The 15,000-nt window shown below is 49.2% G+C and overlaps 2 protein-coding genes across 2 annotated transcripts in view; one reads left to right on the top strand and one right to left on the bottom strand.

Moving 5' to 3' along the window:
- Window positions 1-13,029, top strand: part of LOC123503507 — a 26,961-nt gene extending 13,932 nt beyond the window's left edge. Inside the window, exons 2-4 of the mRNA XM_045253347.1 lie at window positions 2,057-2,741; window positions 12,466-12,892; window positions 12,991-13,029. Of these exons, the coding sequence (XP_045109282.1) occupies window positions 2,339-2,741; window positions 12,466-12,578 (516 nt within the window). The 5' untranslated portion in view covers window positions 2,057-2,338 and the 3' untranslated portion in view covers window positions 12,579-12,892; window positions 12,991-13,029. The remainder of the gene's footprint in view (window positions 1-2,056; window positions 2,742-12,465; window positions 12,893-12,990) is intronic.
- Window positions 13,030-14,877: 1,848 nt separating this feature from the next.
- LOC123503501 (serine/arginine repetitive matrix protein 1-like) overlaps window positions 14,878-15,000 on the bottom strand; it is a 195,323-nt gene continuing 195,200 nt past the window's right edge. The window contains exon 4 of the transcript XR_006674480.1: window positions 14,878-14,955. The gene's annotated coding sequence lies outside the window, so the exon portion shown is untranslated. The remainder of the gene's footprint in view (window positions 14,956-15,000) is intronic.

Genomic DNA, 15,000 nt, shown 5'->3' with positions numbered 1-15,000 from the left:
GTGTGTGTGTGTGTGTGTGTGTGTGTGTGTGTGTGTGTGTGTGTGTGTGTCACTGTGTCACCATCAACGCTTGTCAGTCACCTTGATTGCAGGTGTCACCAGTGTAAGTGGAGCCATTGATTCATGTTGAAGTACCTTTTATTGTTGTTGTGTTTAGTGATTCACCTTGCTAATTGTTCCCTTGGCGTGAGTGTTTCCCAATGCTGGTTCATGCCATCCACCTCACAACTCACCACACACTTGCCTCGCGATACACTGCACTTATCCACACCATTTTAGGCCTTGCTTCACTAACTCATTGAGTATTGTATTGCCTGCATGTTGAGTAATGATAATATTAACAACAACAATAATAATATAAATAATAATTATAATGACTATTACTATTATAATAACAGAGATAATAATCTCATCCTGTGGTCAGAAGCCATTTAGAGCGACATGATACCCTCTGGTTGTTACTGTTATTGTTATTGTTAGTGTTATTGTTGTTGTTATTATTATCATTATTATTATTATTAGTAGTAGTAGTAGTAGTATTGCCATTATTATTAGTGTTACTCCCTCGTTGACCTTGACAGAGATACAAGCCACACAAAATGCAATGTTTTAAAGGAGAAGTCACACATTTCTCAGTAATTTCTTTACTAAGGCCATCAGAGAGAGAGAGAGAGAGAGAGAGAGAGAGAGAGAGAGAGAGAGAGAGAGACAGAGACCGAGACCGAGACCGAGACCGAGACCGAGACCGAGACAGATGGATAGACAGACACACACACACTCACACACACACACACACTAGCATTCTAGAAGGTAGTGGTAGGCTATGATGGGCGTGGACATGTGTGCGCGTGTTCATGTGGTGTTTGGCGCCCTAGTGGGTGGTGGTTAGCGTATATGAGGTAATGGGTAGGCTGTGTTGGGCGTGGGTGGGTGTGGGCGTGATAAGTGTGTCTGAGGTGGTAAAGGAACATTCCTAACACTGGAGGAAAATTAGAGGAAAATTAATTAATGACAATTTAGCATTGAAGAGAGTCAAACAAATATGAAAGAGGTCGTCAATTATTAGGCCATTATGATACACTATATAAATGTGTATCGTGTCATTCCATTTGTTGCAATGGTGACATCACTCCGTCACCTCGTTGTTCTTTGTGACCGTGGACATTGACAAAATTGATGGTTAATATTGAAGATCGTTTTGATTGGTTGGGTGTGTTTTGGCACCAAGCAAGCGACCAAGTGGCTCTCACCCTTGACATAAATGTTGTTGTTTTCCAGGGATGTGCCAGTGTGTTTGTCCAGGTGAGGAATGCTTTGTACAGAGCGTTGTTTGACAATAGGTTTGTATTGCTGGTTTTCCTCGTGTGTGGTGTGTTGAGTGGTGGTGGTGGTGGTGGTTAGTGGTATCAGAATCTTATCTTTTCTTGGTGAAGGAGACAACAGTTAATTTGGTAGTAGTGGAAGTAGTCACGTGTTAGGTGATAGCGGTGGTGTTAGGCCTACTCCGATGCACACACACACACACACACACACACACACACACACACACACACACTAGGGGGGTTGTTCTTAGTTTGAGTACACCTACGGGAGGGTGTCCAGATGACGTAGTGGGAGGTGAGGGGGCGTGAACTAGAGTGGTGTGTGTGTGTGTGTGTGTGTGTGTGTGTGTGTGTGTGTGTGTGTGTGTGTGTGTGTGTAATTCACCTCGGTCGCTGCTGGTCACCCAGCCAGTCTTCACCATTACGGAGCGAGCTCAAAGCTCATAGACCGATCTTCGGGTAGGACTGAGACCACACCACATTCCACACACCGGGAAAGCGAGGCCACAACCCCTCGAGTTACATCCCGTACCTATTTACTGCTAGGTGAACAGGGGCTACACCTTAAGAGGCTTGCCCATTTGCCTCGCCGCTTCCTGGGATTCGAACCTGGACTCTCGATTGTGAGTCGAGTGTCCTAACCACTACACTACGGGGTGTGTGTGTGTGTGGGGGGCGGTGTGGAGGTGTGTGTATGCGCTGTGTTCCTGACAGTGTGTTTTGTGGTGTTGCAGTTGCCTGAAGTGGTGTCAGGGGCCTAACGCCATCTACTACCAGGAAGCGGCGGAACTGGCTGTGGGTTACCACTGCTCCTGCCGGCACAGCATGGGCGGGCAGCATTGTCACGGTAGTGGTGGGCAGCGTGGCGCGACCAAGCCCTGAGGCGAAGGCCATGTCGGCAGGGCAGGAGGTGCTAGTGGTGGTGTTCAGCACCGCTATGCCCGTGCTGGTGTTGGAATTGGTGTTGGTGATCGTGTGCATGAAGCGGAAACGCGTACGTGACTGCCCGCGTCGGGATGAGGAGGCGCGGCGTCAGAACGAGCAGAACATGGTGCACAACGCTGTGGGCGCCGTCAACAGTGTCTGGACCACCACATGATCTACTCCCTAAACTTCCCCATCAAGAAACCCTTCAACACCGTGCCACCGCCTCCCCCCCTTGCATCACCCACACGACACCCACCTCCACCACCATCACCTCAACGATCACGACTACAAGAATCCCGCGAAGAACGCATACTCCGCAGTGCCCATGCGCAGCAGCAGGACTCAACAAGGATGTGTCGCTGCTCTCGCTGGCTGACCGCCTTGAGAAGGACATTGAGGCACCGCCCAGCCCCGCGTCACGCCCACCTAGGACTCCAGCGCCCCATGCAAGGTGTTCCGGAATTCCTTCCTGCCGCGCACATACAGCCACAGGTCGGTCAGTACTCTCCACCCACGCGCGACTGCAGTACACACACACATACACACACACACGGTAGCTCAGTGGTTAGAGCGCTGGCTTCACAAGCCAGATGACCGGGGTTCGATTCCCCGGCCGGATGGAGATATTTGGGTGTGTCTCCTTTCACGTGTACCCCCCCAGATGGGAACCGCCTTGTCGTGGTGGGGGGACTTGCGTGCCCCTGTGACCTGGCGAGCTAGGCTAGATGGGGGCTTAGTCCCCTGCTCTGCCCTTTCGAGGGGGACAGGGCTACCCATGCTAGTACGGTCGCCAGTGAGGGGCCAGACTAAATGGTTCCTACGTAGGCTGCCAGTGGACCAGCGGAGCCACCCGCTGGAGGGATCGCCCAATAGGGGCTGTCCTGTGCTGGATGGTTGGGTGTCCAGGCTTGGATGCTTTCGGAGGGGGGTCTCAGCTCTGTCGTGGACAAACATTCGTATCATGTGGAGCCTTTTTTTAAAACGACTGGTCCGCATGGGGACGAGGTACCCCGTCCACGGCAGCCAGCGCTTCCTTCCATTGTAGTCCCAGTAGGTGGTTTCCCTTGCCCCTGGAGCCAATTTTTTGTGTAGCTGTTTTTTTATGGGAAAACACAAAAAACATTCAGGTTCTCGTGAGGTGGCTGACCTGGCCCACGAGACGTCATCTTCAGGTCTGAGTAAGGAGGAGGATTCCCCTCCACAAGGGCCTCCCACGGCAGTCTCTTGTTCTGGAAGTTCTTTTGAGGGATGCATTTCTGCTGCATATGATTCTCTTGTAATGGTAAATGTTAATCCATCATTTTCCTATCATGCCTTGCACTCACTTCTCAAGGCGTATGGTACGGTTGTTCGCATTCGACTGGTTTATGATAAGGACTTTCCTTCTAACCGATGCTATGTAACGTTTATGTCATGTGATGAAGCTCGTTTAGCTTATGAACATGTAGCATCTCTGCCCTCGCCGGCCATGGCTTTAAAACTGAATTTCTCCAGTCACGTAATATTTCAGACAGTGACATGGATTACATCCCAAATGTTTTTGAAAACTATTTAGAGAATTCAGTTCCAGCAGTCCGCCAGATCCCACCTCCACGTTGGTTTGTGGCGTACTATAGAAATGGGCGTGGAATTTCATCCATGCCTCCCGGTACCTGTCCAAAGAAATCGGCACGATTCCTGAGGGAATCTGAAAAAGTATGGGAAGGGGGTGCTTGTGCGAGCAAAAGATCTTACGCAAGCTAGGATGTTGCAACATCTCCCATGCCCTTCTGACAGCATGTTTGAGACTGTTAAGGCTCATCCCACCTTTAACTATAGCAAAGGTTGTGTTTATAGCCAAGACCTCTATGAATTCCCAGAAGAGGAAATACTAGCAATGTGCCCTAGCTCAGTACAAAAGGTGACTAAGATGAGGAACTCCTCCAACATGGTCCTTCTCACTTTTTTTGGGTCCACCCTTCCTGACCGTGTTAATATCGGTCCTATCAACCTTAGGGTGAGTCACTTTGTTTCTCGCCCTCTTCAGTGCTTCTCATGCTATGGGTACGGTCACGGGAAAAGCTCGTGTAAGGAAGCTTCCCGATGTGGTAATTGCTCTGCACTCGACTCGCATTCAGAGGAGCATTGCAATGGTGCAGCTTATTGTTTTCATTGTCGTGATGCTCACCAGGTACGTTCCAGGCAATGCCCTAGGTATCGCCTGGAGCAGGACATTCTACAGCTTGCCAATAGTCAGTTTATCTGCCTCGGTAGCGCCCGCCGTGAACTCCTGTACCGCCAGAAGGATGGTACTGGTGCGACATCCTATGCTTCATTGGCCGCTCGCTCTTCGGCTGAGTCTGCCGGTCGGAAGACAACTCCTCCTGCTACCTCTCGCTCTGTTGGGGCGGGTGGTACTGTTTATCTGGCTAACAGGTTTGCCATTTTGGCTGATGACTCGGTTGAGTCATCTCTTAGAAGTGACGAGAAAAATACGGACTTGAACAAAGTTACCCATGTAGTATATGTCCATTTGCCACCTGTATCTCCTAAGCCTTTCAAGGGTCTAACTAAGCGGCACCGCGGCTCTGCGGAGTCGTTAGATTTAGCTCAGCATAAGCAGTCTAAGTTTTCTCCCGGTGCTTATAATCGTGAGTCCTCCAGGGACTGCTCTGCTAGGGTAGCTCCAGTAGTTTCTGTCCAGCCTTCTGTGACGCCCTCCGTCTCAGATCGGGCTTCTTATGATGAGGACGGTCTGAGCATGGAGACGTCCGATGATATTGTCATAGCCGTCCTCGTGGACCAACTGTATCGGAAAGTGCAGTCCTGCCTGATCCTCGTCCTCCGAGGACCAGTAAAAGTGATGATAGTTCGCATCACCCACCGATAAGCCGAAAGGCTGAGGTCCAACGACCCGGCACACCTCAATTCCCGGTGTCTTCTCGTCGTTTGATTAGTTCTAGTCAGGTCAGTCACGGGCAGCCTCAAAAGGCTCGCTCGTCCACTGCACCCAAATAGTCGTCTTCAAGCTTCTACAATGGAACTGTAGAGGCCTTCGCGCCTCGTGAGGGAACTCGAGCTTTGCTGTTGGAGTTCTCTCCAGCCTGTGTAGCTCTACAAGAGACTATGATAGGTGATAGTACTTATTCTAGTCCTCCTGGCTATCGTGGTTTTTTTAACACTCCTTTCCCTGACCAGGGCCACCACGGTGGCACAGCTATTCTAGTCCGTCAGGATATACCTGTTATCCCGGTACAACTTAACTCTCCCTTCAGGTGGTTGCTGTTAAGGTCTTTATGGGACGACTGTACACCATCTGCAGTTTATATCTACCTCCTCGGCTTCCTGTCTCCAGGGGTGAGCTTGACGGCCTGGTGCGTCAGCTGACTCCGCCTTTTCTTTGTTGGGAGATTTTAACGGCCGTCACCCGTTGTGGGATGAAGGTGCTCGTAATCCTCGTGGGGTTTTAATCGGTTCTTTTATTGAGGATGAGGATTGGAGATTTTAAATTCTGGGGATGTTACACATTTCCACACTCCTACTGGGACTTTTACAGCTATCGATCTTTCTCTTTGTACATCTAATTCTTTCCTTGATTTTAATTGGCGAGTCCTACCGGATTTACACGGTAGTGACCACTTTCCGATTTTATTGCAATCTGTGAAATCTGAGCCACAGTCCCGGCCACCACGCTGGGTTTTAGACAAGGCAGATTGGCGTCGATTCACAGACCTTAGCTCTTTATTCGTCCGCTGGCTGACTTTTCTACTTGTGCTGAGGCTGTTGATTATTTTACTGATTTTTTATTTCTTTAGCCCTTCAGACAATCCCTAGGACGTCAGGTCGCTTTACTAAGCGTCCCGTTCCTTGGTGGAACGCAGCATGCACTGCAGCGGTTAAAGAGAAACGGTCAGCTTTCTCTCGTCTCCGGCGACATCGTGGGGACCCACAGTGCCTGGAAGCTTTCGGCGCTGCCGAGCTCGGGCCCGCCGCATTTTGAAAGAGGCACAAAGAGCCTCGTGGAAAGCCTATATCTCTTCCATAAACGTCCGCACCCTCTTACGGATGTCTTCAACAAAGTCCGCCGAATTGCTGGGAAGTATTCTGCTGCTTCCCCACCAATTTTGTTGTCTGCTGGGCGAACAGTGGCAGACCCTAGGAATGTCGCTGACCTCTTTGCGGAGCACTTTGCCAGTGTTTCCCAGAGGCATCCTGCAGCTCCGGGCGCACGTCACCGCCAGAGAATGGAATCTCTCGGCATAAACTTTTCTTCCGCTGGAGGAGTCTTATAATGTCCCTTTCTCTGCTTCCGAGTTGCGGACCGCTTTGTCCCAGTGTCACGACTCTTCTCCTGGGCCAGATGATATACCTTATGCCTTCTTGCGCCACATGTCTGACACTGCTTTTAACTTTCTTAATTTAAATCTTTATAATATGATTTGGCATACCGGTGACTTTCCATCTTCTTGGGCTGTGGCAGTGGTTCTCCCATTTCCGAAGCCTGGGAAAGATAATCTCCAGGCTACGAACTACCGTCCTATATCTTTAACGTCCTGTATTTGCAAAGTGTTAGAAAAGATGGTAAATATAAGACTCATGTGGTATTTGGAGAGGGGGAAGTACTTGTCACCGGTACAGTACGGCTTCCGAAAGATGAGGTCTACTACTGATGCTCTTTTATCCCTAGAGTCTTCCATTTGTGAGGCCTTCGCTAATCACCACCATCAAGTAACAGTCTTTTTTGACCTGGAGAAGGCCTACGACACGGCTTTGTGTCATGGCATTTTACAGTCTTTGTTTAATTTTGGCCTTCGGGGCCACCTTCCTATTTTTATCCAGCAGTTTTATCCAGCCGTTTTTACGGGTTCGAGTTGGGAGTGTTCTCTCCGATGCTACAGCTTTAAATGACGGTGTCCCACAGGGAAGTATTCTTAGTGTTACGCTATTCGCAGTTGCAATAAATGGTGTTATAGATACTCTACCGGATGGCATTCACAGTTCTTTATATGTGGACGACTTGTGCATCTCTTTTGCTGCTTCTAGGATGTCACTGATTGAGCGCAAGCTCCAACTGGCGATCAATAGGGTGTCCAGTTGGGCCAACATGAACGGTTTTTGATTCTCCACTTCGAAGACCGTAGCCATGCATTTTTGTCGCAACCGTGGTGTCCATCCAGACCCGGATTTATACCTCGCCAATAGACGCCTCTCATCCGTGGAGGCGACTCGATATCTTGGCCTTTTATTTGACAACCGTCTCACCTGGGTTCCCCATTTTCGCTCTCTTAAGGCGTCTTGTCGGCAGGCACTATCCCTTCTTCGGGTTATAAGTCATACCTCTTGGGGTGCGGACAGAGACACGTTGCTGTTGCTTCACCGTACACTCATACTTCCGAAGCTGGAATACGGCTGTGAGATCTACTCATCCGCAACAGATGCACGACTACGCTCGCTTGACCCCGTGCATCATGCTGGGGTCCGCTTAGCTACGGGTGCATTTCGGACATCTCCAATACCTAGCCTTCTAGTGGATGCTGGTTTCTGGCCGCTCGACCTCCGGCGCCAGTCTTCGATGCTCCGGTGTTGGTTTCGCACCCACCGTCTGCCTGATTTTGTCCCCTGTGTGTCAATGTTGCGGGACTCGCGCTCGCAGGCGTATGTCACTCGACCGAGTCTCCTAAACCTTTTGGCCTACGTGTTGCAAATCTCATGGCAGAGTTATCTATTGACCCCACTCCTGTGTACTCTTTCCGTCTCCCGCGAGTTGGTAATTGGCAGCTTCCTGTTATCTCATTATGCCCTGCCATGGATGGCAAGAAGGATTTTGCCAGCTCTGTCCCACACACGGTTTTAGAACACTTTTTATGCATTCTGATGATATCCCTGTTTTTACTGATGGCTCCAAATCCGACTCAGGCGTTGGATTTAGTGTGGTTTTCCTCTTTTATCGGTCTGGCAGCCTTCCTTCAGTGGCGTCCGTTTTTACTGCTGAGCTGTCCGCCATAGTCCTAGCTTTACAAATAATTTTTACTCTACCCGTTTCGTCTTTTACAATTTTTAGTGACTATCGCAGTGCTCTTACTTCTCTCTCTTGCACTATATCCTTTAACCCTTTGGTTTTATCAGCCCTGGAGTGGCTATACCTTCTTACACAACGAGGATATCGTGTTGGGTTCTGTTGGGTTCCTGGTCACGTTGGTGTTCCAGGGAATGAACATGCAGATCGCCTCGCCAAACAGGCAGCAAGTCGCGCTCCGTCTCCTGCGTCTGTTCCGTTTCGAGATGTCTTTCCTCTAATTCGTGAGGCAGTTGCAGCAATCTGGCAGAGGAGATGGCTAACGGGGGTCGCAACCTCGAAAATGGGAGAGATCACTATTTCCTCTATCCCTCACTGGACATACACCCATGTTCGAGATCGACGTTTACAGACTTTATTGGCACGACTGCGTATAGGTCACACGTACCTTACACAGAGGTACCTGTTGACCAGGAACCCTCAACCTTACTGTGATGACTGCCTGGTGCCGCTTACCGTGCGGCACCTATTGGTAGAGTGCCCTAGTTTGATAGAGTTACGACACCGCTACCTCTACCGCTGTCGCGGTAGAGATAGCGGTGTCTATTATATCTCAAAGGTCCTTGGACCAAAGTGTCTGGCCCAAGGCCATGACGTTTTTAGATTTTTGGGAGAAGCTGGCCTTCTCCCAAAGCTGTGATTTTTATTTAATTTTAATATATGTATTTTAATGTTTTATGTATATTATTGTAGCTTTTTGTTTTTAATTCCCATTAATTTTATCGTTTTCACTTGTTTTAGCTATTTTATGCATTTTATTTAAGTTTATTATATGTATTTTTAATGTTTTATTGAATTTTATTGTAGTTTTAGTATTTTTTGTTACCTTTGATTTTATCTTTTTTATTTTTTTTTAGTTTTTATAAACTATATTGTAGTAAGTAAAATATCGTAGCGGTGCCATATGACCGTTGATGTTGCGGCGCCTAAAATTAAAATCCATCCTTTCACGTGTAGCCCCTGTTCACCTACGTAGCAGTGAGTAGGTACGGGATGTAAATCGAGTAGTTGTGACCTTGTTGTCCCGGTGTGTGGTGTGTGCCTGGTCTCAGACCTATCCCAAGATCGGAAATAATGAGCTCTGAGCTCGTTCCGTAGAGTAACGTCTGGCTGTCTCGTCAGAGACTGCAGCAGATCAAACAGTGAATTACACACACACACACATACACACACACACACACACACACACACACACACACACACACACGGCCCGGTAGCTCAGTGGTTGTAGTGCTGGCTTCACAAGCCAGATGACCGGGGTTCGATTCCCCGGCCGGGTGGAGATAATTGGGTGTGTCTCCTTTCACGTGCAGCCCCTGTTCACCTAGCAGTGAGTAGGTACGGGATGTAAATCGAGGAGTTGTGACCTTGTTGTCCCGGTGTGTGGTGTGTGCCTGGTCTCAGACCTATCCCAAGATCGGAAATAATGAGCTCTGAGCTCTTTCCGTAGGGTAACGTCTGGCTGTCTCGTCATAGACTGCAGCAGATCAAACAGTGAATTACACACACACTCTCTCTCTCTCTCTCTCTCTCTCTCTCTCTCTCTCTGTGTGTGTGTGTGTGTGTGTGTGTGTGTGTGTGGTGGTGGTGGTGGTGGTATTTACATGCTTGTGTGAAGATAGATAGATAGATAAGCGGGTATTTTGATGGGATGATAGATATGTAAATGGACAGTTGGATAAACAAACAGATAGATGGAGAGGTAGGCAGATCGAGGAGCACTAAAAACACTACGATAGTAAACATGAGATGATTGACTTATAATTCCTAGTGAACAGTTTTCAGTATTTTCATTAGCCTAACGTCAAGTCAAAGTTTGTTGTTGGGACGCCTGGAGAGATGGGCAGCACTATCAGGTACAGGATTTGCGATAACAACGTCTTGGAGTGTCCGCCATGATGGACTCACTCGCCTTGAGTTGCCAAGCGTCACTTCAAGACATGTAGCCTGAGCCGCCAACACCACACCTTCACATCACCATACAATGTCAGGACGCGTCTGGCTGGCCACACACTATGCACATTGAAACAAACATTTATCAAATAGTGTGTGTGTGTGTGTGTGTGTGTGTGTGTGTGTGTGTGTGTGTGTGTGTGTTACCTATAAAGACATTAACTTGTATTGCATGTTGCAGAGGAGTTATGGGTGGCAGGAGGTTGATGAAATGTGTGGTGGTGTCACAAGTGAAGCACAGTGAGCGTTCCTGCAGGGTGAAGCAATGATGAGACCAGCGTCAGCACTCAGCAAGATGGTGGTGTGGTGGTGATGGTGCTCTCTCTCTCTCTCTCTCTCTCTCTCTCTCTCTCTCTCTCTCTCTCTCCTTCTCTCTCTATCTCGTCTCGTCTCTCTCGTCTCTCGTCTCGTCGTCTCTGTCGTTTCGTCTCCTCTCTCGTCTCGTCTCGTCTCGTCTCCTCTCCTCTCCTCGTCTCGTGTCGTGTCCTCTCCTCTCCTCGTTCTCTCGTCTCCTCTCGTCTCCTCTCGTCTCGTCTCTCTCGTCTCATCTCGTCTCTCTCTCTCTCGTCTCGTCTCCTCTCGTCTCCTCCTTCGTCTCGTCTCGTCTCGTCTCATCTCGTCTCCTTTCTCGTCTCGTCTCATCTCGTCTCCTTTCTCGTCTCGTCTCATCTCTTCTTCTTTCTCGTCTCGTCTCCTCGTCTCTTCTCTCGTCTCCTCTTGTCTCTTCTCTCTTCTCGCTTCTCTCTCTCGTCTCGTTTCGTGACGTCTCTCGTCTCGTCTCGTATCGTATCGTATCATATCGTATCTCTCTCTCTCTCTCTCTCTCTCTCTCTCTCTCTCTCTCTCTCTCTCTCTCTCTCTCTCTCTCGTCTCGTCTCGTCTCGTCTCGTCTCGTCTCTCTCTCTCTCTCGTCTCGTCTCGTCTCTCTCTCTCTCGTCTCGTCTCTCTCTCGTCTCGTCTCGTCTCGTCTCGTCTCGTCTCTCTCTCGTCTCGTCTCGTCTCGTCTCGTCTCGTCTCTCTCTCGTCTCGTCTCGTCTCGTCTCGTCTCGTCTCCTCTCTCTTGTCTCGTCTCGTCTCCTCTCTCTTGTCTCGTCTCGTCTCTTCTCTCTTGTCTCGTCTCGTCTCCTTTCTCTCGTCTCGTCTCGTCTCTTCTCCTTTCTCTCGTCTCGTCTCGTTTCTTCTCTCGTCTTGTCTCGGCTCTTCTCGTTTCGTCTCGTCTCCTCTCTCTCGTCTCGTCTCGTCTCGTCTCTCTCTCGTCTCGTCTCGTCTCTCTCTCTCTCTCTCGTTCTCTCTCTCTCTCTCGTCTCGACTCTCTCTCTCCCTCCCTTCTCGTCTCGTCTCCTCTCCTCTCCTCTCTCTTCTCGTCTAGTCTCGTCTCGTCTCGTCTACTCTCTCTCGTCTCGTCTCGTCTTCTCTGTCTCTTATCTCGTCTCGTTTCCTCTGTCTCTCGTCTCGCCTCTCACCCTCTGTCTCTCGTCTCGTCACGTCTCCTCTGTCTCGTCTCATCTCGTCTCCTCTGTCTCATTTCGTCTCGTTTCCTCTGTCTCTCGTCTCGTCTCGTCACCTCTGTCTCTCTCGTCTCGTCTCGTCACCTCTGTCTCTCTCGTCTCGTCTCGTCTCGTCTCCTCTGTCTCTTGCTTCGTCTCGTCTCGTCTCTCATCTCTTCTCTTTCGTCTTGTCTCGTCTCGTCTCGTCTCCTTTCCTTTTGTTTCTCGTCTCGTCTTCTGTCTCTCGTCTCGTCTCCTCTGTCTCGTCTCCTCTCCTCTCATCTCTCTCTCCTCTCTCTCTCTCGTCTTCTGTCTCGTCTCGTCTCCTCTCTCTCTCTCTCGTCTCTCTCTCTCTCTCTCGTCTCGTCTCGTCTCGTCTCATCTCTTGTCTCTCGTCTCGTCTCGCCTCGACTACTCTCTCCTCTCTCGTCTCGTCTCGTCTCGTCTCATCTCTCTCGTCTCGCCTCGTCTCATCTCTCTCTCTCGTCTCTCTCTCTCTCTCTCTCTCTCTCTCTCTCTCTCTCTCTCTCTCTCTCTCTCTCTCTCTCTCTCTCTCTCTCTCTCTCTCTCTCTCTCTCTCTCTCTCTCTCTCTCTCTCTCTCTCTCTCTGCCTGCCTGCCTGTGTTCTTTGTTTGTGGTGTGTGTGGAGAGTGTGTGTGTGTGTGTGTTATTCAGTAGTGAAGGCTCGGCATCATTTCTGTAACCTCTCTTTTGTTTCCAGGCTTGAAATCAAGCGACCGCCGGCAGAGAGGAGCCTTCTCCTGGACTTTTGACGAGTACCTTGTTGAAGCACAGAACATAGACAGCGTTGGAAATTGGACTAGTACAGTTTGACCAGGGTCCAACATTGCACCAGGATGAAGTGATACACGTGTGTAGAGGTGCCAGGAGGACGGACTCTTGGAACAAGCCTTCCGACAACAGTCATCAGCCATCAGCCATCAGGCAAGCGTGGCGGAACCACTCTGTTGATTTCCAGCAGCAAAACGTGCGGGAAACACACCACCGAGTAGCTTTCACACGGCTGACAGTGTCCACTCACTCTCTGGCGGTAGAAGTAGTCGGTGGAGGGGGGAGGGTAGGCGAGGACGCAGCCGCTTGCACCTGGAGGAACGTGTGTGTGTGTGTGTGTGTGTGTGTGTGTGTGTGTGAAGTAATTAAACTAGTTAGGTAGTTATAGTAGTGTGTGTGTGTGTGTGTGTGTGTGTGTGTGTGTGTGTGTGTGTGAAGTAATTAAACTAGTTAGGTGTGTGTGTGTGTGTGTGTGTGTGTGTGTGTGTGTGTGTGTGTGTGTGTGTGTGTGTGTTGGGGAGAAGTAATTAAACTAGTTAGGTAGTTACAGTATTTAGATTTTATTTAGAATTTTTCGGGAGAGTGAGAAATGTATCATAATGTTATCATTCTGAGTGTTGGGAACAAGAGTGAGAAGAGAATTACTATTCCTGATTTTTATGTATGCATTTATTAAGCTGAGCTGAAACATGTGCAAAGTTGACATTAACGTGAATAAATTGATATCTTGTGTATTGGAAATCGAGCTTTTAAAAAGTGGCTATTCTCACAATTGTAATGGACCAAATTTATTAATAGAAATCAATGGAATGTTCATATGCTCAATACATTACCTGTGTGTGTGTGTGTGTGTGTGTGTGTGTGTGTGTGTGTGTGTGTGTGTGTGTGTGTGTGTTTCACTGTTTGATCTGAGGCTCTGAGAGACGTTACCCTATGGAGGTAGGCAGATCTTCGCTTACCACGTACTGTACAGCTCCACTCCTAATCCACCACAGTGTTGCCATGCTATGTATTGCTTCCTGACCGCCTGTGTTGCCATTGTACCAAGGTGAAGTCAATAAAATGTCGACAAATGCTCCTTCACTTTATTTGTAACCAAGGCAAAGGAAATAAATACGTCAAGTTGTTTGTAAAGCACACCGAGTCCCTCCTGGCCACTTTTCACTTCTCAATTTGTGACATCAGGCCTTCAAATTACCAATGACTATTTCACCATTGTAAGTCCAGGCCACAGTTTTCACTTAACTTGTGACACCAGCCCTTCAAATTACTGACTATTTCACCATTACAAGTTAGTTGGAGTGAGTCAGTGTAGGTAAGGGAGTGACTCTTGTGCAGGAGATGACACCAGCAGGAAACGATGGTGAGTGAATTACCCACGTGTCGATAACCACTGCTTCAAACCAATCACAGGGACGCTCCACCACCTCACAACATCAAGATCAAGACACCCCTTCCTTCCTTTTGTAATTGTATGTAATCCCAAGTAATTCTAGGTAACCCAGTCAAATTGAATCGTCAGCCAGGGCAAGGTCTCACAATGGACTCGCCCACCTCCCTTCCTCCTATGTAATTCTATGTAATTGTATGTAATCCCAAGTAATTCTAGGTAATCCAGTCAAATTCGTGGAAAGTGGGTTCGTTTCATCGTCAGCCAGGGAAAGGTCTCATAATGGACTCACCCACCACCCTTCCTCCCCCACCCTCTCACAATGGACTCACCCACCACCCTTCCTCCCCCACCCTCTCACAATGGACTCACCCACCACCCTTCCTCCCCCACCCTCTCACAATGGACTCACCCACCACCCTTCCTCCCCACCCTCTGGACAATGGACTCACCCACCACCCTTCCTCCCCCACCCTCTGAGCCACTGACACTGGACTCTCCGTTGACTCCACCAGTAATCCTTCCCTATTCTGGCCGTCATGGCATTGCCCCCCCCACCACCCCCACACCCTGGCGATAGATGCGCCCTCCACGCCCACACAGCACCCATGGAAACATCCTCCACGCCCACACAGCACCCATGGATGCACCCTCCACGCCCACACAGCAACTCATTCAATGGTTCAGATCTTTTGGTGAAACTTGCAAAGGAAACAATGAAACACTAGGGCCAGATTATTGACTTTATTTACCGCTGAGTGGTCAGGCTGTGTGAAGAGCTGTGCATTCCTCCACACATGACACACTGACACTACACGTTATCATGTGACACCTTCATACATTGCAAAAATAGAATTGTGGCTTATATCTTCACAAGGAAGCTGCTCAGACTCGTTAAGGCCGTCTCACACCGGAGACGACGCACACCACGTACCAACGTCGCGCAGACTTAGCTTGCTATGGGAGGTTCACACCAGGCGCGATGCTCCGCCACATCGTCTGTGGTGGAGGCTGGCTCACTTGACACTTCTTCACGAGGAGGAGGAGGAGGAGGAGGACATGGAGGAGGAGAAA

Source organism: Portunus trituberculatus, chromosome 14, assembly GCF_017591435.1.
Source record: "Portunus trituberculatus isolate SZX2019 chromosome 14, ASM1759143v1, whole genome shotgun sequence".
Lineage (NCBI taxonomy): Eukaryota > Metazoa > Arthropoda > Malacostraca > Decapoda > Portunidae > Portunus > Portunus trituberculatus.
This window is presented reverse-complemented; position numbering and strand designations above follow the sequence as displayed.